Source organism: Lithobates pipiens, unplaced genomic scaffold (genome assembly GCF_037356315.1).
Source record: "Lithobates pipiens isolate NorthernLeopardFrog02 unplaced genomic scaffold, aLitPip1_a1.2 Scaffold_30, whole genome shotgun sequence".
Classification (NCBI taxonomy): Eukaryota; Metazoa; Chordata; class Amphibia; order Anura; family Ranidae; genus Lithobates; species Lithobates pipiens.
The window spans coordinates 10,430,891-10,455,500 of NW_027507791.1; the positions used below are offsets into that span (position 1 = coordinate 10,430,891).

General features: G+C 44.0%; 1 protein-coding gene across 1 annotated transcript in view; it reads right to left on the bottom strand.

Moving 5' to 3' along the window:
- The window catches only part of LOC143942403 (cholesterol 24-hydroxylase-like), a 57,440-nt gene that overhangs the window by 22,449 nt on the left and 10,381 nt on the right, over positions 1-24,610 (bottom strand). Inside the window, exons 3-10 of the mRNA XM_077463683.1 lie at positions 23,604-23,685; positions 23,293-23,363; positions 22,358-22,444; positions 16,972-17,110; positions 16,719-16,829; positions 13,712-13,868; positions 12,440-12,502; positions 2,252-2,324 (exon numbers count right to left, since the gene is read on the bottom strand). Of these exons, the coding sequence (XP_077319809.1) occupies positions 2,252-2,324; positions 12,440-12,502; positions 13,712-13,868; positions 16,719-16,829; positions 16,972-17,110; positions 22,358-22,444; positions 23,293-23,363; positions 23,604-23,685 (783 nt within the window). The remainder of the gene's footprint in view (positions 1-2,251; positions 2,325-12,439; positions 12,503-13,711; positions 13,869-16,718; positions 16,830-16,971; positions 17,111-22,357; positions 22,445-23,292; positions 23,364-23,603; positions 23,686-24,610) is intronic.

Below are 24,610 nucleotides of genomic sequence, written 5' to 3' on the forward strand. Positions count from 1 at the left end.
ACTTCTGGTCAAACTTATTTGGTGGAGGGTGGATTATGGTGTGGGGTTGTTTTTCAGGGGTTGGGCTGGGCCCCTTAGTTCCAGTGAAGGGAACTCTTAAGACGTCAGCATACCAAAACACTTTGGACAATTTCATGCTCCCAACTTTGTGGGAACAGTTTGGGGACGGCCCCTTCCTGTTCCAACATGACTGCACAAAGCGAGGTCCATAAAGACATGGATGAGCGAGTCTGGGGTGGAGGAACTTGACCAGCATCCAGAGTCCTGACCTGAACCCAATAGAACACCTTTGGGAGGAATTAGAGCGGAGACTGCGAGCCAGGCCTTCTCGTCCAACATCAGTGCCTGACCTCACAAATGCGCTTCTGGAAAAATGGTCAAACATTCCCATAGACACACTCCTAAACCTTGTGGACGGCCTTCCCAGAAGAGTTGAAGCCGTTATAGCTGCAAAGGGTGGGCCAACGCAATATTGAACCCTACGGACTAAGACTGGGATTCCATTAAAGTTCATGTGCGTGCAGACAGGTGTCTCAATACTTTTGACAATATAGTGTACATTGGGCCCACTCACACCTAGCATAGCCTGAATGCGCGTTGAGCTTTGCACTTTACCATGTGTTTTTGTTGCGTTCGTCACACATTATGTAACATGCAAAAATGCACATCTGTGGGTCGCATTTGGGTTACGAATGAATGACACCACCATTGTGACAGGTGTTTTCCACGTGTGCCTGCATGCATTGCCGGTATGTACAGATGTGAACGGGGCCTTAGGGTTCCATGGCTAGGCATCCAGTTTTTTCATTTTTTTTTTCTGCTGTCTGTATAACCATTGGGGAGAAATCCACCATCTTTGTTTGTACTGCAGATTATTATTACTGCAATAGATAGGAAGGGATAGGAAGTCTCAAGTTGTATACTTGTCCTCAAGATGGGAATAGAGGGCATATCTTCCAAATGGGACACCTTTTCTCTTGACAACTTAGTAAGGGGCTCCCTAATGCGATGTCAGCACTGCATTTCTCTTAGTACAGGTTTCTATTAAAGTGTTACTAAACCCACAACAGTAAAATCAGTCTCTATTTGCAGTAAAGCATGCTTGTTTTACTCACTGTGGAACCCAAGGAGTTAATCCTCCATATTGTGTATAAAGGCTGCTTGATCCTGTCATTTCTGATGCTCCTCTTCTTTAACTGACTCCAGCCCATCTCCTGATAGAACAGAGCATTTGGAGTCAGGCTGCACATGCTCAGATTGGTGCGTATTGCTAGTTTTTTTTTTTTTTTTTTGGGAGGATGCATATGATCAGCACAGGGCCAATCAGCACTGTCCAGACAGAGGGTCAGGGGAGAATGAAAACTCCTAAAATCCTTAAGCAGAGACTGATCAAGTCACAAGACTGCTATATACTGCTGATGATAAAAGGTATTTAGCAGTATTCTGTTTATATTTACTAAAATAATTGCATTTCCATGTTCTGTGTCAGTGGCGGTGCGTCCATAAAGGGCGCAGGAGCACCGCCCCCCCCCCCCTCCTGTCACTCCCACTCTGACATAGATTCATGCATTGCATGAATCTATGGTCGCCGCTGCTGCCCCCTATTCATGTGCCTGGCCTCTTGTCGGGCATATGAATTACAGTGGCAGGGTTTCTTTGGAAGTGCCCGATTAGAGCCATAGGCTCTAATGGGCTCTAATAGGCTTCCAAAAGGGTAAACAGCGGGCACACTGCTGTGTGCGCGCTGATTACTCATTGGTGTGTTAGGGAAGTGATGTATTCGGTTCCCTAACACTGACCCTGCCTCTCAGCCAATCAGGTTGCCCAGGTCTGGTTACCTGTCACCTGATTGGCTGAAACAACAGGCGCCGCTATTGGACGCCTGACAGGAGGAGAGGACGGGAGAAGAAGTGCAAGAGATGAAGGACCCCGCTCGTCGCCATCACCCGCTGCCCCACAAGACAGGGTAAGTGCCAGGCAGAAGGGGGGCACACTGGCAGCATTGGGCACACTGGCAGCATTTGGCACAGTGGCTGCAATTGATAGTTTTTTTTTTTTCAAATTTTGTTCAGTTTGTTTGCTCCCCCCAAAATTTTTTTAGCACCAGCCGCCACTGATCTGTGTACTGTGGGAGACCAGATATAATGAATGCAGGCTCCTGGGTTTAGTAACACTTTAAGCAAAAGATTTTCTCATAGACAAAAAAAAAAAAAAGACTTCAGTTCTCTACATTGAAATGACATCTACTCACTTTTTCAGGATCTCTGGATTCTGTGCCAGTGATTGGACAGCAAATGCCAACTGATTAGCAGTTGTCTCCATCCCTATAAAATACAAAATTGTTTTTAAATTAGTTTTATTTACTAGTACAGTGGAACATTGGATTACGAGCATAATTTGTTCTAGAAGAATGCTTGTACTCCAAAGCACTCGTATATCAAAGCAAGTTTCCCCATAGAAGTCAATGGAAACTCAGATAATTTGTTCCACAGTGACTTCTATGGTATGCAGCACCACAATAAATAAATAATACATAATATATAATAAATAATAGCTCATATTGCGAAGCGCTCGTTAACCGCAATCCAAGGTATTTCTGTATATATTATATATATATATTTTTTTAATAAAAACTAAAGGGGTGAAAAATAGGGGTTTGTCTTCCACAGTATATAGACATTTGCTTTTTCTTCCAAAAAACATGAGAAACGTACATTCGTCTGAACAGACATTGTCAATGGGACATGCTTCATAGTTTCACAGTAGGTAAGGTTAAATAAAGACAATAGACAAAAGACAATAGTCCATCCAGTTCAACCTGTGTAGGTGAATGTCGATAATCATTTCCCATATCCCCGTATGTTGTGTTCACCAAGATGTACGTACAAGAGTCTTTTAAAAATATCAATACTCCCCGCTGACACCACCAATTGTAGAAGAGAGTTCCACACAAACAATATTCTAGGATTGACTATTTCTTAATTCCCCACTCTCAATTACAAGTGGTAGGGGATGTCTCGATTGGCCTTACTACATGGTCAGATCATGCTCCGGTTGCGATAACCGACCATTTTGCTTCAAGGATGAGAACCTGGAGATTAAATGAAAGCTTATTACAAGAGGAAGAGATTTTAAAAAGGAGGTCAACAGAGAATTAGACTTGTATTTTCAATTTAATGACACCCCCAATAGCAGCATGGACATGGTCTGGGAAGCGCATAAGGCAGTAATCAGGGGGGGGTTCTTATCAAACATGGGTCTTGTATTAAAAAACAGCATACCACTCTTTTAACCTCCCTGTTAAAGGATTTAAATATAGCAGAGGCACGACACAAACACGCCTAAACCCCTTGGAGACTGAATTATTAATTATACGTAAAAAATTTCTGTTCTAATGCTATTTAAAGCAAAGGCACAAATGTAGATCTGTTGGAGAATGAATCTTTTAATAAATGTGGAAAATTTTTGCCCAAATCTCTTAGAGAACAAGCTTTGGGAAGTTATATCCCTCATATAATTTCATCAAATGGACAAAAACGCTCACTACTGGTACTAAATACAACATTCCCCCCAGATACACTTACGGTATTTATTGCAGTAATACCTAAGGAGGGAAAAGATCCTACCGCATGTAGCGGTTATAGGCCGATTTCACTGCTAAATACGGACCTTAAAATATTCACAAAAATTATGGCCACCAGAATTCAAGAGTATATTCTGACCTTGATCCATTTGGATTCGGATTTGTGCCTACCCGTGAAGCCAGAGACAACACAATTAAAGTGTTAAATCTTCTACACATGGTAAATAAGGAACATACACCGTGTATATTTTTAGGAACGGATGTGGAAAAAGCCTTTGATAGGGTCGATTGGCAGTTCATGAAGGCAGTCTTGAGGTATGTGGGGATTGAAGACACTATGTTTAACCGCATATGTACATTATATTCTGAACCCTCGGCTCGAGTAAGAGCCAATGGAGTGCTATCGGAACCTTTTATGATAAAAAAAATGGTACAAGACAAGGCTTCCCCCTATCGCCACTCCTATTTGCTCTGTCATTAGAGCCTCATTAGAGGAAATTAAGGAAATGGAAGAATTAATCCTTACTATACTCTGTATGGTCCAGTTAAACCCGGATATAGGTGGAGTGAAGATAGGGGACACCCAACAGAAGGTATCTGCATATGCGGATGATATGTTGTTTTCATTGACAAACCCTATGATTTCTTTACCGATCCTCCTTCGTGAATTTCAGAGATATGGCATGCTATCAAAACTGAAAATCAATTTTAATAAGTCGGAGACGAAGGGGGTAGGTATAAGTCATTCTCAGCTTACGAACTTTGAGACCAATTTTAAATTTAAATGGACAACTATAGCCTTGAGGTACTTAGGGACATCTATTCCCACCTGATATACAGAAATATCAACAGGCGATTCACTTAACTAGGTTGATTGATTGGAACCGTCATCAAAATAACTAAACTATGGCCAAGATTGGAACAAACTCAAAAGTAAAAATGTACTTACTAGAGCACCTTGGTGTAATCTATCAAAGCTAGAGGACATAAAGAACCATCCAATAATTGGATTGACGGTGCAAATATGTGCATTGCTATTTACCAAGTACCCTCTTATATCAACATACTCCTCTTTGTTTCCGATATTAGGGAACCCTGTATTCCTACCAGGAACTTAGGATCTAGTTTTTAAGTCATTGAGGCAGAAGGGTTGCTTTCAGGCGTCGCACATTCTGATCAATAATAAATGGCCGACGATATTAGAACTAATGGATACAACAGGTCCTTTTAAACTGGACCATTGGAGAGCTATCCAATTGGCTTCTTTTTTCCGCTCATTACCCCCACCAGACAGTTTCAGTCAGAGCCTTATCAGGTACAAGACATATTGTACAGAGGAGGGCCCCTTCTCCCATGCCCTGTCAACTACATATCAGTTACTGACTAAACCAGCTGAGGACTATCAGCTCCCATGCCTTTGTGCATGGGAGACAGCTATAGGATATAAGTTTACAGCACGTCAATGGCAAAACATTCTTAAGTTTACACAGGGATCTTCTATATGCATGAAGACACAGGAGACAAATTATAAAGTGGTCACTAGATGGTATCAAACTCCAGTAAACCTGCAAAAAAATATATCCCTCTTTATCTGATCGATGCTGGAGATGTCAAGAAGACATGGGAACAATCCTCCATGTCTTCTGGCTATGTCCAAAATTAGAAGATTATTGGAAGACGATCCATCAAATAACTCAAAAATTGGTGGAGAGCAGAATTCCTAACGACCCGGCTTTTTTCCTGCTTCATGCATCAAATATCCCTAATAAAATCTATAAAAAAATAAAATAAAAAAAAATAAAAAAATAAAAAAGAAATCAGTGCTTCGACATCTTCTCGATGCAGCAAAGGCATACATTCCCCTAAGTTGGAAATCTAAAAAAGCGCCCTCTATAGGTATGTGGTTTAAAAAGGTAGAGGAAATTAAGGAAATGGAAGAATTAATCCTTACTATACGTTATCAAAAAGAATGTTATTACAGGACCTGGACCTCTTGGAATTTGTATATCTTTTCTGAAGAGGGAAGAGCCCTGCTCGAAAGGGATATGGTAGATTAAATGAATGTAAAACTAAGGGGTCTCTCGGAAGAAAGTTGGAGGATATACAAGATTTTGTTTGGAAGGAGCAATAACTAGGGTGGAGCGCGTTCACCAACTCCATCTCACTTATAGGAAGGGAAAGATTATTATTTACATTTTTTTTTGTTGCTTTGTTTCTGTTTTTCTTTATTCAGTTTGAGAAAATTTGAGACATAGGAATATTGTTGGCAACGGGTTATAATATGACGGAATAGATACTGTATAGAGTATAGAGAAATAATGTGGGAAGCTATGTTGTTCGTTAAGAGGGGTAGAAATGGCTACTATGTAATATAGACATGATTTTTCGAAGGCTATGATCAAGATGAATGATGTTAATTTGAAGTATCTGAATTGTTGTTAGAAGGTGCGTGTGTCTTCTTTTTTTTTTACCTTCTTTTTTCTTTTTTCCCTGTGTTTCTTGAAATAAATAAAAGAAGAGAGCTCCACATCCTTATCGCCCTGACAGTGAAGAATCCCCTGCACAGCTCAGGCCCCTTTCACACTGGGGCAGGGGCGGCGGTAAAGCGCCGCTATTTTTAGCGGCGCTTTACCGTCATATTTGCAGAGGTATTTGCCCACTAGCAGGGTGCTTTTAACCTTTTAACCACTTCCCGACCGCCGCACGACGATGTACGTCGACAGAATGGCACGGGCAGGCATATGGGCGTACCTGTACATCCCTGCCTTCCCGCGGGTCAGGGGCCTGATCGGGCCCCCGCCCGGTGCCTGCGGCGGTCGGTATTCGTTCGCGAGCGATCCGGGATGAGGGGGCGGCCATTCATTCATGGCCACCCCCGCGCGATCGCTCCCGACGAATAGAAATCCTTTGTGACATCACTTCCTCTCCTGTAATGTAAACACAGGAGAGGAAGTGATGTAATCTCTCCTCCGTGTCGGTATTTTTCGTTCCGACACCGAGGAGAGAGGATCGGTGAGTTGCACCAACACGACACTTCACAGTAGAACATGCCAGGCACACTCACACCCCCCCGATCACCCTCCCAATTACCCCTGCCCCCCCAGTCACAGTGACACCAATGTCATTTATTTTTTTATTTTATTTTTTTATTTTTTTTGCATTGGTGTCATTTGTGACTGTAATAACTGTTAGGGCAGTTAGGGTTAGCCCCCTTTAGTTCTAATGTACCCCCCTAACACCCCCAATAAAGGTTTAACCCCGTGATCACCCCCCGTCGCCAGTGTCACTAAGGCTGGGTTCACATTGCAGCGGTTTATGAGAACGAATGTGATTCGCACCGCACTGCAGTGCAAATCACATCCGATCTCTGTGCGATTCGAGTTCAGCCATACAGATAGTATGGCTGAATTCGCATCGCACCCGCCGCACCCGCCGCAAATTCGCACGGGACCCTTTTTTTGGCCCGCAGCAGAATCGGATCGCATGGGTGTTCACACCATGCGATCCGAGTTTGCAGATCGCACTGCGATATGCGAACTGATCTGGGGGTGTCATTAACATTTCACTGACACTCCCAGCAGTTCGCATAGGGCAGTGTGAACTGCAGCCGGGAGGCATGTGATGTGGAAATCCGCCGCGGATTCGTGGCGTTCCCGCATCGCTCCAGTGTGAACCCAGCCTAATAAGCGATCATTTTTCTGATCGCTGTATTAGTGTCACAGGTGACGCTAGTTAGGCAGGTAGGTATTTAGGTTCGCCGCAGCTTTTTATAGCGCCAGGGACCCCCATATACTACCGCATAAAGCCCCCTGATTGCCCCTAGTTAACCCTTTCACCAGTGATCACCATATAACTGTTACAGGTGACGCTGGTTGGTTAGTTATTTTTTTATAGTTTCAGGGCACCCGCCATTTATTACCTAATAAAGGTTTAACCCCCTGATCACCCGGCGGGTGTCATTTGTGACTGTAATAACTGTTAGGGCAGTTAGGGTTAGCCCCCTTTAGTTCTAAGGTACCCCCCTAACCCCCCCAATAAAGGTTTAACCCCGTGATCACCCCCCGTCGCCAGTGTCACTAAGGCTGGGTTCACATTGCAGCGGTTTATGAGAACGGATGTGATTCGCAACGCACTGCAGTGCAAATCACATCCGATCTCTGTGCGATTCGAGTTCAGCCATACAGATAGTATACAGATAGTATGGCTGAATTCGTGTCGCACCCGCTGCAAACTCGCACGGGACCCTTTTTTTGGTCCGCAGCAGAATCGGATCGCATGGGTGTTCACACCATGCGATCCGAGTTTGCAGATCGCACTGCGATATGCGAACTGATCTGGGGGTGTCATTAACATTTCACTGACACTCCCAGCAGTTCGCATAGGGCAGTGTGAACTGCCGCCGGGAGGCATGCGATGCGGGAACCCGCCGCGGATTCGTGGCGTTCCTGCATCGCTCCAGTGTGAACCCAGCCTAATAAGCGATCGTTTTTCTGATCGCTGTATTAGTGTCACAGGTGACGCTAGTTAGGCAGGTAGGTATTTAGGTTCGCCGCAGCTTTTTATAGCGCCAGGGACCCCCATATACTACCGCATAAAGCCCCCTGATTGCCCCCTAGTTAACCCTTTCACCAGTGATCACCATATAACTGTTACAGGTGACGCTGGTTGGTTAGTTATTTTTTTATAGTTTCAGGGCACCCGCCATTTATTACCTAGTCTCACTAGTGTACCCCTAAATTTAGGGGTGTCTACTTTCCAAAATGGGGTCATTTGGGGGGGGTTTGTGCCATGTTGGCATTTTATGGCCTTCAAAACTGTAACGCCCTTAGAAAGCCTGAAGGCGGTGCTTGGTTTTCGGGGCCCCGTACGCGGCTAGGCTCCCAAAAAGTCCCACATATGTGGTATCCCCGTACTCAGGAGAAGCAGCAGAATTTATTTTGGGGTGTCATTTCACATATGCCCATGGCATGCGTGAGCAATATATCATTTAGTGACAACTTTGTGAAAAAAAAAAAAAATAAGTTTGTAATTTTCCCGCAACTTGTGGCAAAATATAAAATATTCCATGGACTCAACATGCCTCTCAGCAAATAGCTTGGGGTGTCTACTTTCTAAAATGGGGTCATTTGTGGGGGTTTTGTGCCATCTTGGCATTTTATGGCCTTCAAAACTGTAATAGGTAGTGAGAAGTGAAATCAAAAATTTACGCCCTTAGAAAGCCTGAAGGCGGTGCTTGGTTTTCAGGGCCCCGTACGCGACTAGGCTCCCAAAAAGTCCCACATATGTGGTATCCCCGTACTCAGGAGAAGCAGCAGAATTTATTTTGGGGTGTCATTTCACATATGCCCATGGCATGTGTGAGCAATATATCATTTAGTGACAACTTTGTGTAAAAAAAAAAATTTTTTTTTTTTTGTCATTATTCAATCGCTTGAGGCAAAAAAATAAAATATTCAATGGGCTCAACATGCCACTTATCAATTTTCTTAGGGGGTCTACTTTCCAAAATGGGGTCATTTGGGGGGGTTTTGTACTGCCCTGCCATTTTAGCACCTCAAAAGCTGCGTAAATTCCAGAAAACGTACCTTAGTTTGTAGATGTGACAACTTTTGCGCAAACCAATAAATATACAATTATTGACTTTTTTTTTACCAAAGACATGTGGCTGAATACATTTTGGCCTAAATGTATGACTAAAATTGAGTTTATTGGATTTTTCTAATAACAAAAAGTAGAAAATATCATTTTTTTTCAAAATTTGCGGTCTTTTTACGTTTATATCGCAAAAAATAAAAATCGCAGAGGCAATCAAATACCATCAAAAGAAAGCTCTATTTGTGGGAAGAAAAGGACGCAAATTTTGTTTGGGTACAACATTGCATGACCGCGCAATTACCAGTTAAAGCAGCGCAGTGCCAAATTGTAAAAAGACCTCTGGTCATTTACCAGCAAAATGGTCCGGTCTGAAAGTGGTTAAAAAGGGTTAAAACCACCCGCAAAGCGCTGCTGCAGCAGCATTTTGCTGGCGGTATAGCCCGCGCTGCCCCACTGATTTCAATTGGCAGGAGCGGTATACACACAGCTTCTTCACCGCTCCAAAGATGCTGCTAGCAGGACTTTTTTTTACCATCCTGCCAGCGCACTGCTCCAGCGTGAAAGCCCTCGGGGCTTTCACACTGAAGAGACAGGAACGACTCTTTCAGAGCGCTTTGCAGGTGCTATTTTTAGCGCTGTATCGCCTGCAAAGCTCCCCAGTGTGAAAGGGGTCTTAAGGTTAAACCGCTTCTCCAATCTCATTGTGTGACCCTGTGTCCTCTTAGCCCTTGTACACACGGTCGGAGATTCCAACGGAATGTGTCCTATCGGAGTATCCGACAAAATGCTCCGATCGGACATACTCCGATCATGTGTAGCCTACTCCGACAGAGAAAGTGCCACGCATGCTCAGATCAAATTCCTAGACCAAAGCTATTGGCTACTAGCCTGAACATAGTCCCGTCGTAACGAAATAACGTCATCACGTTATGTACAATCGGATTTTCCGTCAACTTTGTCCGACCGTGTGTATGCAACAGTTTCGGACAAAATCCGTCGGACAAAATCCAACGGATTTGGTTGTCAGAATGTCCGACCGTGTGTACAAGGGCTTAGACCTGAAACTGAAAAGTTTCCTATTAGAAATTTGCACTGACAAAAAAATTTGTTCGTTTTCGTTTTTTGCATTTTTCGGAAATTCAAATCTTCAAATTTCCGAATTTTCGGAATTTGGAAATTCAGAAATTAGAAAATCTGAAAAAAAGAGAAAGGAAAATCAGTAAAAATCTAAATAACTACAAACTAATAACTATTAAATAATAGGTATTGGAATTTCCTTTCAAATTTGGCTGTTTGTGAACGCAGCGAATACAAAATTTATCTGAAGTTACGAATTATCCGAAATAACGAATGCCGCATCTAAACAAATGGAACAAATAAAAAGGTATTATTTATTATTATTATTCGTTACGTTCCATTTAGATACGGCATTCGTTATTTCAGATTATTCATAACTTCTGATAAATTCGTATTGGTTACCTTCACCAATAGCCAAAGAAAGGAAAGGAAATTCCAATACCTATAATTTAATATTTATTATTAGTTATTACTTTAGATTTTAGAATTTTCACATTTTCATTCTTATTTTCGAATTTCCTAATTTAAAAATTTCCGATTTCCAATTTCCAAAATTCGAAAATCGGAAATTCAAAATACTGCTGTGCATCTCCTCCACTCCTCCTAGGCGTCCAATAGGATCATCTGTCCTTTCAGCCAATCAGGTGATGGGTATCATACCTACTTCCCGATTGGCCGGGTGGAGGATATTCATTAGCTGTTGCAACACCTGGGTGGGCTCCAGACGCACTCTCTGCAACCCAAGCCCACCCTATTTTGAAGCCTATTAGAGCCTTTGGCTCTAATCAGGTGCTTAAAAGAAAAAAAAAACCTGGCCGCTGAAATTCATTCACCCGGTGCCCTGAAAGGGGCCGGAGGCATGAATAGGGGGTGGCCGCTAGACATGTGCAATTTGTTTAGTTCCGAATTTTTTTTTACAAATTTTGACAAATTCCGAAACGTACGAATTTTTCAATTTCCGAAATGTCAGAAATTCTGAAATTCAAACATTCAAATATTCAAAATTTCATAAAATTTGAAATTTCATAAAATTTGAAAATTTTAAAAATTTGGAAATCCAAAAATAAGAATGAAAATCTGAAAATTCTAAAAACCTGAAAACAATAACTAATAAGAACTATTAGACCCCTTTCACACTGGTCCTGATTGGTAGCAGTTCAGCCATTGGCTCCTGCTGTTGTCAAACAAATCCAATGATGCGGGCACCTGGGGTGGACAGGACCAAGTCCTGATTTCTGTGTCAATTGATGCAGAAGCAGGACACTGGAGCACGCCCGCACGGGTGTCCCAAAAGGAGAGCGTTTTTCCGATAGGGCACTTGAGAACAGGCGGAGCCACGAGCCCCGCTGAGGGACCCTAGAAGAGGAGAATCAGGAACACTATGTGCAAAACCATCTGCGCAGTGGAGGTAAGCATTAGACATGTGCAATTCACTAAGCTCCAAATTAATTTAACAAATTTTAACAAAATTTGTTAATAACGAAATTTACAAATTTTTCAATTTCCAAAATTACGAATTTCAAATTTCCAAATTTCAAATTTCCAAATTCAGAAGTTCGTAAATTAGGAAATTCAATATTTCATAAATTTAAAAATTTGGAAATTTGAAAATCCAAGAATAAGAATGAAAATTTACCATTTTTTTCCGGGAAAAAGCAAAAAAAATTTATAAATAAAAAAAATGACCAAATTTTTTGTCAGTGCATGTCTAGTAAGTAGGACATGTTTGTTTGAAAAACAAAAACAAAAAAAAACCCTGAACCTTTACAACCCCTTTAAGTTTGACCCACTCATGGGTTGTTTGACCTGGACTAGCCAATGTGTTATACTAATATGGTTCTCATTACAAGGGAATATCCAATTGCCTTCAGTTTTGGAATGAATGTAACATATTGAACGAAGACTATATACACTGTTGGAAAATTATTTGTTTAAGAAAAATTTTCTATTTTACGCCTTTGAATTTTCTCATCACTGTGATCTAAAACAAATATCAATTTGACTCCCTAAATGATAGAAAACCGAACGAATGTTCATAACTAGAAAATGTTGAATGCGATTTTACTATGGCCAGCTTTAGTCAGCAGTACAAGTCTATGGAAGAGTTCTTTTCAGGAATAGAGCATTGCAGGACATCAAGAATAAAAGTTCAAGGTACATTGGGAATGTGCACTAGATACACACCAGCAATGAAGAATGTTACAAAATTGTCTATCATGACCTCGATGTCACACTCATCTTCTAGAGCTGTAAAGAGAAAAAACAGGAAGATTATACCTGAGTACAATGATGCATTTCTATTTCTGGAGGTCTTACAGGCTAACCCTAATTGTTTGCATTAACAACATAGATTAGTGGTCTCCAAACTGCAGCCTTTGCTTGCTTTTATCTGACCCATGAGGCGCCATTACACCCACTGACACCAATATAGGGACACTATTCTTCCCACTGACACCAATATAGGGACACTATTCTTCCCACTGACACCAATATAGGGACACTATTCTTCCCACTGATACCAACAAGGAGGCACTATTGCTCCCAATGACAACAGCAATGGGGCAATTTCTCCCACTAACACCAATGATGGGACACTATTCCTCCCCTGACAACAACAGTGGGGCACTATTCTTTATACCTCCCACTGACACCAACAATGGAGAATTATTCCTCCCACCGACACCAACAATGGGGCACTATTCCTTATTCCTCCCACTGACACCAATGGTGGGGCACCAATCCTCCCATTGACACCAATGGTGGGGCACCATTCCGCCCATTGACACCAATGGTGGGGCACCATTCCTCCCACTGACCCCCAATGATGGGGCACTATTCCTCCCACTGAAACCAATGATACTTCGCTATTCCTTCCACTGGCACCAACAATGGAGCACTATTCCTCCCACCGACACTAACAATGAGGCACTATTCCTTATTCCCCCTACTGACCCCTAATGATGGGGAACTATTCCTTCCATTGACACCGATAGGTCCCTATTCCTTCCACTGACACCAAGGATGGGGCACCATTTCTCCCACTAACAACAGGGCACTATTCTTCCCACTGACAGCAACAAGAGGGAAATGTTCATTCTAGCAACACCAGCAATGGGGCACTTTTTCTCCCACTCACACCAAAGATGGGGTACTATTCCTCCCACTGGCAACTGTGAAGGGGCACTATTCTTTCCCCTAATATCAAAGATGGGGCCCGGATTACTCCCACTGATATTTTCTACTCCCACTGCCCACAGTCCGTCCCCCCTAAATTCTGAAAGGCAGTAAACTGGCGCTCTGTTTAGAAAGTTTGCAGACCCCTGACATTGATGTTATGAGATCACCTTTAGGATTGACATTAGTGAACTGAAGGGCTCTAAAATGATTTGATGCATCTGTCTTGTCCATCTATGGAACATGGCGGCACATTTTCCGGGAATAAGTGACAACACTTACCAGCACCTCTAAGGATCTGTGTCAGTATATCTCCAGGGACCTCTGCCCCCTCTTGTACCATCTTCTGTCGCTTCTCAATACATTCTTTTCCCGTTTTACGGAGAAGTACTACTGAGTCTCGAATCTCCCGGACAATGGACCGTTTTGATGGAAGAACCTTTGTTTTAAAAAAAGAAGCACATACACGCACATTTTACACTTTGGGGGTCATTGTATAAAAGGTTTGCTGAACGAATGCGATATACATCCACTTAGCTATATAATGCCGAATACAGCAAGTTTAGTTGAGCTATCTTGTATCACCACAATTGCCACCTAGTGGCCAAAACATATTTTTTCCCTGATTGGGGTATTTAAATACAAATACCACGTTATGGCCAGTAGATGACCATCTGATATGAGATGGTTATATCACAGAATACGGCAAGTTTGGTTTGAAATGGATGTGTGTCACATTCATTAAGGAACTTTTTATACATAGTGTTTTATGAATGGCTGGGTCACAGGAGGTCTTACCCAGGGGTCAGTGGAGCCGAACCAGGAGGTCTCAACTAGGGGTCAGAGGAGCCCTAGCCAGGAGCCAAAAGACAGGAGGTCTCACCCAGGGGCCAGAGGAGCCCCAGCCAGGAGCCAGAAGATAAGAGACAGAAGGTCTCACCAAGGGGTCAGCAGAGCCTCAGCCAGGAGGTGTCACCCAGGGGTCAGAGGAGCTCCAGCCAGGAGCCAAGAGACAGGGGGTCTCACCTAGGGACCAAAGAAGCCCCAGCCAGAAGCCAAGAGATGCAAGGTCTCACCCAGGGACCAGAGAAGCCCCAGCAAAGAACCCAGAGACAGAAGGTCTCACCCAGGGGTCAGAGGAGCACCAGCCAGGAGACAGAAGACTGGAGGCCTCACTTTCGGGTCAGAGGAGCCCCAGCCAGGAGCCAAGAGCCAGGAAATAGAAGGTTCCACCCAGGGGTCAGAGGTGACCCAGCCAGTAGCCAGACATGAAAGTGCGTTATGTTGCTTGTTAACATGCGTTAGGGCAGCCAACTTAAATCAAGAGATTGCCGATGCACCAAAACATCCCAAAAATCTGACATAGAAAATCTGATTGTAAAAGATCACCTTGTAAAACAACCCATTCTGTTTAAAATAGAAACGAGAGGCAAACATTTGTGTATAATATGTTATACACACACACACAGGGCCGCTGATAGGGCAGTACAACCAGCCCTGTTGTACCAGGCCTGGGTGAGCGGGGGGGGGGGGGGTCCACAAGCATCTTTTAACTTCTAGCAAAAAACAAAACAAAAAAAAACTAGCTAAATAACTTTATTAACCTGCACCCACTTGATTACTAATGTATATAAAGGAATATATAGTAATTTCCTGGGCCCCATCAGGTTAACAGAGGGACCCAGGAGGTAAAAGCAGAAGAGGGACTGTTTTACATTCGGGTGCAGGAATACACACACCCTGCTCTCAGTATACCTGCACAAACTAAAGTTCTGCCTGCTCACTGTATACCTTCTCTGGCGATGGATTACTGTAATTCGGCTCCTGTCCCTCAGTAAGTACTGCAGCCTGAGGGAGAGACTTATCACTGAGGCGGCTGAGATGGACAGAGCAGCAGGAGTAATCTGGACAGTGGCAGTGGTGCACAGGCAAGCAGTCACCTGCACACACACACTGACAGGTCACACAGGCTATAATGGAATGTGCAGGCCCCCCGACTCTCATTGTGTGCTCATGGTCATTATCATTATGATGATCAGAGCACAGCAAGTGCTGTATGGCTCTGTCAGTGTAACATGACTGTGTGGTGCTGACTTTCCTGATATATGGCTGTACTGTGCATTACAGACTTTAACACAGCACAGCCATAACAAAGTCAGCACCACGCAGTGATGTTACACTGACAGAGCCATAGAGCACCTACTGTGCTCTGATCATCATAATGATAATGACCTTGAGCACATAGTGAGATGCTACTTTACACATGTGATGGGTAGGGACAGTAAAAACATACAGCCAAGATGCATTTTTACCACCCCTAAACCACTCCTCTTTGATAACCTTACACCCAAGCTTTGCAATCAGTTCCGCCTGTCAGTTTTTCATGCAGACCTTATTGAAAGCCCCATGTAGGTTTACAAGTATGAATTGACTTGTGTGCATTTCGATATGCCTACCTCCTCCATGTTCATTCAGGTCAAAGAAAGAAAAAAAAAAAAAAAAAGAACATCCTTTTCTATTACCTAAATGTGACAGATCAGAGGTAGCCTGCTGTAAATGGACACAAGTCTGTGGTATATGGGGATACAAACTGGATGGGCACAGATGTCAAAACACTGACATTTCTCCCATTCAGATCCAGTTATGGATTGGTGGGGCGCTGTAAATGTTACATGTTCCAGCTCCTGCCACCAGACACCCCCCCCCCCCCAGACAGTGTGGGGGCAGGGGCGGAGCCAGAGGTCAGGTTGTGGGTGGGGATCGGGGGCGGAGCCATGAGTGGGGTTGTGGGCGGGGTCAAGGGGGCCCCGTCAGGTAGGCTGTATTGGGCCCCATGAATTCTAGCAGCAGCCCTGTATAATATATATATATATATATATATATATATATATATATGTGTATATATTTTTTTTTTTTATAATTGATCACATTCCCTCTGTTCTCAGCTGCATAAGAGCTGGGGGAGGAGAAGCAGCAGCACATTGGCGGAGAACAGCAGGCCCATATCTGGAATATGCAATATTGGGTTTACATATTCTTTCATATAACACACCATTGTGCATCACCTTGCATATTTGTGGGCTGCAATGCATGTACCTCATTTTGGTGCGCTGGAGTGCCCTTCAAAATGAATGGCACCACAGTGCAGCAACATATGTAACCATGGCAAGTCTTCTTTTTAGCTTGTTTCCATTTTTTTCCTATAAAATTGTTTCTTTTACAAGCATCCAGCTTTTAACAAAAATTTTAAAGTTTTGTCCTTCTCAGTTTGTATTTTGCCAACACTCACACGAACAAGGGGATTTCTCATCTCAACCATCCCTTTCATGGCCATGAGGATGGCTCGCGGGAACGGTGTCTGGTTGTCTCGTATGGTATTCAGTTCCATGTCAAACGCAACCTGCCAAATATACACATAGACAATATAAACATATGGACATCCATTGCGTTATGTTACACTTTCATATGGAGGGGGCGAGTGCCTGACTCCCATACCCCTAATGCCAGTCCTCTGTTCCACCACTAGGGTGGAGGTAGCTTACCTTGGCAATGACATCCAAGGTCACCTTGCTGAACATATCGTGCATTTTAACTTCTGTTTTTCCATCCGCCATCTCCGACAGCTTTTCCACCAACTCCTCCGCTTTGTCATTGAACATTCCCATTAAACCCATCAGGAACCTGCAATAAAAGGTAAACGTCTATAGTAGATCTAAACCATAACTGGAGGACACCTAGTCCCATGTAACAAATACAGTAAATGGCCTTTTTGTTTTTTTCATAAAATGCTGTTTGCGCTATTTTAACTAGCGATTGCACAGTCATGCTACACCATATGCAAATTAAATGTTTATCATTTTTTTCACACAAGAGGTTTCTTTTGGTGGTATTTGATCACCACTGGGTTTATCTTCTTTGTGATCTAAATGAAAAAAAATACATATTAAAACATTTAAAGAAAATCAAATTTCTTGATCATACATCACGGGACACAGGAGCTTCATTACATAGTGGGTTATATAGGCACCTCTGGCGATTGGACACTGGTTGACCCCAATTAAGGAGAATTCCTCCCCTATATAACCCCTCCCATATGGGAGGCACCTCAGTTTTTTCGCCAGTGTCTATGGTGGTTGGTCACGTAAAACTTTAGCTCTGTGCAGGTCCCTGCGGGGGCCTAAGGGCTACAACAAACCAGATCCATACCTCGGGCCGATATTTAACTCCCAAGATGGTATGGTACCCGGGCCTCGTCAGCCGAAGAAACGAGGTTTGGCCTGTAAGTCCTCTCCATTGGAAGACTGGGCTCTGGGAAAACCAGACTTGGTGTACTGTTTAGACAGAGCGCACAAAAGTTTCTGGCAGAGTCTTTTACATGGTCCGGGTAGGAGGCTCTTCCGAGAAAGAGCCCCAGATAAACCTGAAGGTTGGCTAACACTGCCCGCAGGGATGGGTGAAGGCTGGAATTTGTCTGTTTCAGCAATTCCTGTGGCGGGGACAGGTAAGGGAAGTTAATCCTATATATATATATATATATATATATATATATATATATATATATATATATATATATATATATATATATATATATATATATATATATATATATATATATATATAAAATTATATGATGGATTTCTTCATTGTGAGTAGTTGTATGTCTTACCTGGTTTCCACCACTAGAGGGAGTAAGAGCAGCCTGATGCATACTTACATGCCTTTTCAGTACACACGCTCAGTGAAACCTGGTTCTCCAGCTGTCTCACGTCTCCACTGCAATCCCTGCCACAACAAGGTAACACAGGGGTTCCACGTAGTCTGGGGGTCCCACGCAGCTCCGGTGGAGTTCTCCTCCCCCCCCGGATCCCGCGGTCCTCGTGCATGCGCGTGGGCGCGTGCACGCACGCCGGGCGCGTTCCCGGCCTAATGGAGGAGGGGGGAGTGTGGTTGGGAGTCGTGCACGTCAGTGTGCACGGCGCTGTACTGCGCAGGCGCCAGTTTTAAAAAGCCCAGAGCGTCAGGGGGCTGTAAGTGGAGACACAGGAGCTGTGGGCAGTAAGCATCCGTGGGGAATGGATCCAGGCAAACCTTAGACACCTACTCAGCATCAGGTTGTGCAGTTTAAGCATATATATTTATTGTGAGACTTTAAGGACAACAGTGATTGCACTTGTACTAGTACCTCTACTTTGTAGCTTAGGACTATGTCTCCTCGTAAGAGGGTCTCAGGGGGAGGTAGCAAGGGCACTGGTAAATCACCGCCTAGGTCCAGGGGTTCTAAAAGTGCCTGTAAGTTACCATCCCCCCTTGCAAGACTGGAGCCAGCCTCTCAGGACGAGTCAGTGCCCCTGTCAGGTTTTGCAGCCTCTCCTAATGTCCCAGCCCCGGTTTATGTCACTGAGGACTCCCTTAGGGCTACATTGGAGGGTTTTGAAGGGAGAATAATGAATTTTATTTTTGCTTCCCTGAAAGATAGCAGGAAAAGGGGTAGATCCCCTCCCTCTGTTGAAATTCCTCTCTCAGATGATTCTTCTGAAAATGAGGAGAGATCCCTGTCTGGGGACAGGGATCATGAGCAGTCGGATGAATCAGAGGAAGAGGAAAGAGTCCCCTCCTCACAGGCGCTCAGAAAACAGGTGCAGTATTATACTAAATTGGTGCATACCACATTCAGAATGCCTGCTGCTGAAGTCGCTACGTCCTCTGTTTCTTCCCTGGGAGTCAGGAAAGCCCCACAGACTGCCTATTCCTTTCCAATTCATCCCTTAATGGATAAATTGTTGTATAAAGATTGGGGACATCCCGATAAACTGTTTGCTCCTCCTAAAAGGTTTTCTATGCATTATCCTGTGGAGGAAAGTTTCACCAAGAAGTGGGGGGTCCCATCTGTTGATGCGGCTGTTTCTTGCGTGAATAAAAACCTGACTTGTCCCTTGGATAATGCGCAGGTATTTAAAGATGCAACTGATAAGAAGCTGGAAACTTTATTAAAAGCCTCCTTTTCCATGACTGGCTCTGTGGTGCAACCTACAGTCACAGCCGTGGGGTTGTGTCAGTTCCTCAAGGAACAGGTTAAGCAGATGCTTGGCCTCCTTCCCAGTGAGGAAGTAGAAAATGATGCAGAACTGCCTCATATTCTGTGTTTCATGATTGATGCGATTTTGGATTCTGTCCAACAAGCATCACATTTGTCCCTCATGTTGGTACACATGCGAAGGGCCCTATGGCTAAAGAATTGGGCAGCTGAGCTGTCTTGCAAGAAGCATTTGATTGGGTTCCCGTTTAAAGGGGAACGTTTGTTTGGAGAAGAATTAGACAAATTCGTCCAAAAAATTTCAGGAGGTAAATCTACTCTCCTTCCAGTCAAAAGGAGCAAGCGTCCTTCATTTAGGTGTGCTCTCTCTCCCGGAGCATCAAGCACTTCCCTTTGCTGACCAGCTTTATGGAGATGCCGATTTCATTTTCCAGCAAGACTTGGCACCTGCCCACACTGCCAAAAGTACCAATACCTGGTTTAATGAGCATGGTGTCAGTGTTCTTGATTGGCCAGCAAACTCGCCTGACCTAAACCCCATAGAGAATCTGTGGGGTATTGTCAAGAGGAAGATGAGGGACGCAAAACTCAACAATGCAGACGAGCTGAAGGCCATTATCAAAGCAGTCTGGGCTTTCATAACACCTCAGCAGTGCCACAGGTTGATCACCTCCATGCCACTCCGCATTGATGCAGTAATTCATGCAAAAAGGAGCCCCGACCAAGTATTGCATACTATACTGTACATAGACATTTTTTTTCACTAAGCCAACATTTCTGTATTAAAAAAATCCCCTTTTTTTTATTGGTCTTATGTAATATAAAAATTTTCTGTGTGTGTACTAGTTCTCTAAGGTGTAAACAAGGGGTTAACACTACAAGCACCTACTATCCCTCCGCCTCTTGATGTTCGTATGCCTTTATAGCCGAATTTTCCGGTGGCTCCCGTGACTGACAAAGCACAGGCACGCGAAACATGTTAGTCACGTTCACCACGGCAACGACCGAGCTTGCATACCGCCAGGGCCGTCTTTAAGGCAGGGCAAAAGGGGCAGCTGCCCTGGGCACTGTCATTGTTGTGGGGCCCAAAGCAGCTGCCTCATACTTGCCAACTATCCCAGTTTACATTCCCTTGTCCCTTGAGGTTTTAGTCCTGTTGATTTGTACAGACGACTCACCTGCAGACCCTGTGTTTACATGTAAATAACCAGCATTCATATGTAAATAGCAGTGACATGCATATGTAAATAGCTGAGGCCAACGGCATTGATATGTAAATAAGGCCGCATTCATATGTATATCATGCCCCCTGCAGTGAGGAGATGATGTGCTGTAACCTACAGCAACCAGTGAGCAGTATTACTGTACAGTAATCTCTAGCAGCCAATCAACAAGCCGAAATCATGTGCTGCAACCTCTAGCAACTAATCAGTGAGCCTTAAGGAGTGCTGTAGCCTCTAGCAACCAGTCAGTAAGCAGTAATGATATGCTGTAACCTCTGGCAACCAATCACAATCGCTGCCTGATCTGATACAGTAAACTGATTTTAAGTCTAGCTGCTATTTATTGTATGTCTCAGAGAAGGTGGAGAGCGAAATTGCATGGGGGGAGGGGGGCCCTAAGCAAATTTTTGCCCAGGGCCCAATCAATATTAAAGACGGCCCTGCATACCGCTATCTTTTGGATTCGAGGCTGACCAAGTTTTTCGGGTATCGGGTTCCCCTTCCGCCGCACGGAGTGCTTCCTAGGACGTCAGTCTTCTGGTGTTGGCCAAAATTTATCCCCCGGGGCAGAGTGTGAGATTGTTTTTTGCCATCAGGCCAGCGGCTGCAGGTGTGAGAGGGGAGTCTCTCCATCACCATCTGTTCCTGCAGACCGAGCTATAGAGTCCAGCGGGAGTCCACCGGGACTCCGCGTTTTTTTTTTTTTTAAAAGCCAGCAGCTACAAATACTGCAGCTGCTGACTTTTAAAATAGTGACACTTACCTGTCCAGCGCGCCCGCGATGTCGGCACCCGAAGCCAATCTCTAGGTCGCCTGTCGGGTCCTGCCGCCGCCATCTTGGGTATGGGAATCAGGAAATGGAGCCTTTCGGCTTAATTTCCCGGTTCCCTACTGCACATGCGCGAATCGCGCTGCGCAATAAGGACGCTCCCCGCTGCCTCTGGGATCTGTGTGTTTCCCAGCAGGCAGCGGGGCACTTGCGGGAAGGGGCGGGCACTTGCGGAAAGGGGCGTAAGTTACGCCCCTTTCCGCAGAGAGCTATCCCAGAAGTGGGTGCAGTTACCTGGATTATCCAGGTAACTGCACCCCCCTCCCCCCTGAAAGGTGCCGATTGTGGCACCGGAGGGGGGGAGGGTTCCGATGAGCGGAAGGTCCACTTTAGGGTGGACCTCCGCTTTAACTTCCAGACCGGGATTCATCACACCTCAACATTATGGTTAACCCCTTGTCTTGAGGATCCATGGTGGCATTGTTATTACTTTTTTCACAATATTCCAACAATGAATTTGATTTTATTTGACTGAGCACCAATTGATTTTGAATCTTTTCATCTGACTATTGTGAATTTTAATCTCCTGTGCATCTTATTAAATGAACTTATATTTATTTTACTACTATCAGTTTATTATCTTCTGGTCCTATTGAGCGCTGTTTTTTGTATATATTCAAATTCTGAATTACTGAATTTTGGGCTTTCACTAGCTGCAAGCCATAATCATCAAAATTAAAAAGAAAGAAATGCTTGAAATACATCACTCTGTATAAACGCATCTATATAAAATATAGGAGATTCACTTTTTGAATTGAATTACTGAAATAAAATTACCTTTTCAATTTTCAAATTTTTTGAGATCCACCTGTATGTAATCTTACTGGAGAGGGTTTACTTACGATCGGCTGAAGGCAGGATCCATCAGTCGTCTCTGCGTGTGCCAGTGCTGGTGATCCCGATCCGTCAGTAATCCTTTCCCCAAGAATCTAATGTAGTCAGAAAGCAAAAAAGAGGCATGTTGGATGAATACATTGAGCCCGGGTTGACACTTGTGCGGTGCACCGCATGTGATTCGCACAGGAATTGCACGGCATTCGTGTGCACATCACAAGCGATGCCTGTGGAATTTCAGCCATACATTTTGTGCAGCTCAAATCGCATCGCAACAGCACCAAATGATGCAGGAGGCCGGGTTTACACTGGTGCTGTAACCGTATGCGGTTTGAACAGGAATCGCACTGCATTCCTATTCAAATCACATATAGTTACATAGTCAGGTTGAAAAAAGACCATCTAGTTCAACCAATAAAAGAGAAAAAAATAAATAAAAATAATCATACAATCCCTTATACTCAATCCTATACCCAGGGACGGTTGATCCAGAGGAAGGTGAAAAACCCCAGCAAAGCATGATCCAATTTACTACAGCAGCTGGAAGAAAAATCCTTCCTGATCCCCCTCTGCAGCAGTGCGATCTGAGCCATTAATTCTAGATGGCTCAAATCGCACTCCCTCAAAATCATGCAGGACCCCGTTTTGCCGCACCTGAATTAGATTGCATAGGTGTTCACAAATTGCACTGCGTTATGTGAACCATTTTTGGGGTGTCGCCAACTTAACATAGACACCTGCAACGGTTCACATGAATGGGGTACTCTCCGCCCAAAGTGACTCCCTTCACAGGTGCGATTTGGATGCGGTGCAGAAACTGCGAATTCCGCACCGTATCAGTGTAAACAGGGCCAGACCCCTTTCCCCCCACCCCCCGCACCTGAATCGCATCACATGGGTGTGCTCTCTGATTTTTAGTTGCGACCTTGTCTGTGCTACTTACCGTACTCCAAACAAATAGAATATATCTTGATAAAATTGGTCCTTCGGGTGCTTTGATGACATCAGGAATTCCTGAGACAATAGAACATCCAATTAATTTGGCAAGGTGTTTGCATGTATGGGTGCTCAACCTGCGGCCCTCCAGCTGTTGCAGAACTACAAGTCCCATGAGGCATTGCAAGGCTGACAGTTACAAGCATGACTCCTAAAGGCAGAGGCATGATGGGACTTGTAGCTCTGCAACAGCTGGAGGGCCACAGGTTGAGCTCCTTGTATTTGGCTTTGATGATAGTTTTACAGGCTTGTACTTACCTTTATTCCTTCAGGATCGGTAACAAGTAAAAAAACCTTGTGCAAACCATTGAGACGGACAACCGGGCCGTACTTCAACACCCTGAAACAAGAAACAATGAATTTACCGTTCCTTTAAAGCGTATCTAAACCTAAAATTAAAAAAAATTAAAAATCTAATGTATTGCAGATAACCCCTCCTTAAAGTGAACTTAAACAATATCCATATTCCCGAAAGATAAATCAATACACATGCACTACTTAAAGAGGTGTCCCCATTCTAAAAATTAAAAGTCAGCAGCTACAAATACTGCAGCTGCTAACTTTTAATAATCGGATGCTTACCTGTCCCAGGGTCCAGCGATGCGGGGGATCGGAGCCCCGCTCGTCTCCCCCTCCATTCGGCGGCACCGGCATTGTAACTGTGGGCACCCGGCTGTGGCTTCACAGCTGGGCACCCACTGCGCATGTGCGAGCGGTGACGCCCGCCGTGATTGGCAGTGCAATCATCTGGGACCTGTCATGTGTCCCAGATGATTGACAGGAGGGAGGGGGCAGAGCTGAGCCCTTCCTTTCACCGAGGGGAAGTGATGTCAGGAGCCCAGGCACTGAAGGAGGCAGACTATGCGGGACACCCTAGCAACAGCCATTTAGAAGTGAGTGGCAAGTTAATGATTCCCCCCGCCCTTTGGTGGAACACCACTTTAATGTCCTTGTAATGTATTTTTCATGAAGTTGTTTATGGTGTTTTTCTGCCTCCTTCTAATGTCCTCCATGAGCTCCCAAACCTCCCACCCCCCCCCCCCCCCCTACACTTCTGTTTGGAATGAGCAGTGCATTAGTTGCAGTCATGTGCACTGCTCTATGCACACCACAAATCCCATACTCCATAGTACATCTCAAAAGCAAGCAAAAAATGCAATTGTAAAAAATAAAATAAACATAAAAACTAATGACACTGTCCACCTCTCTACTGACATACATAAATATATATACAGTTTGGTTTGGGTCTATTTGCCTAAATTTGA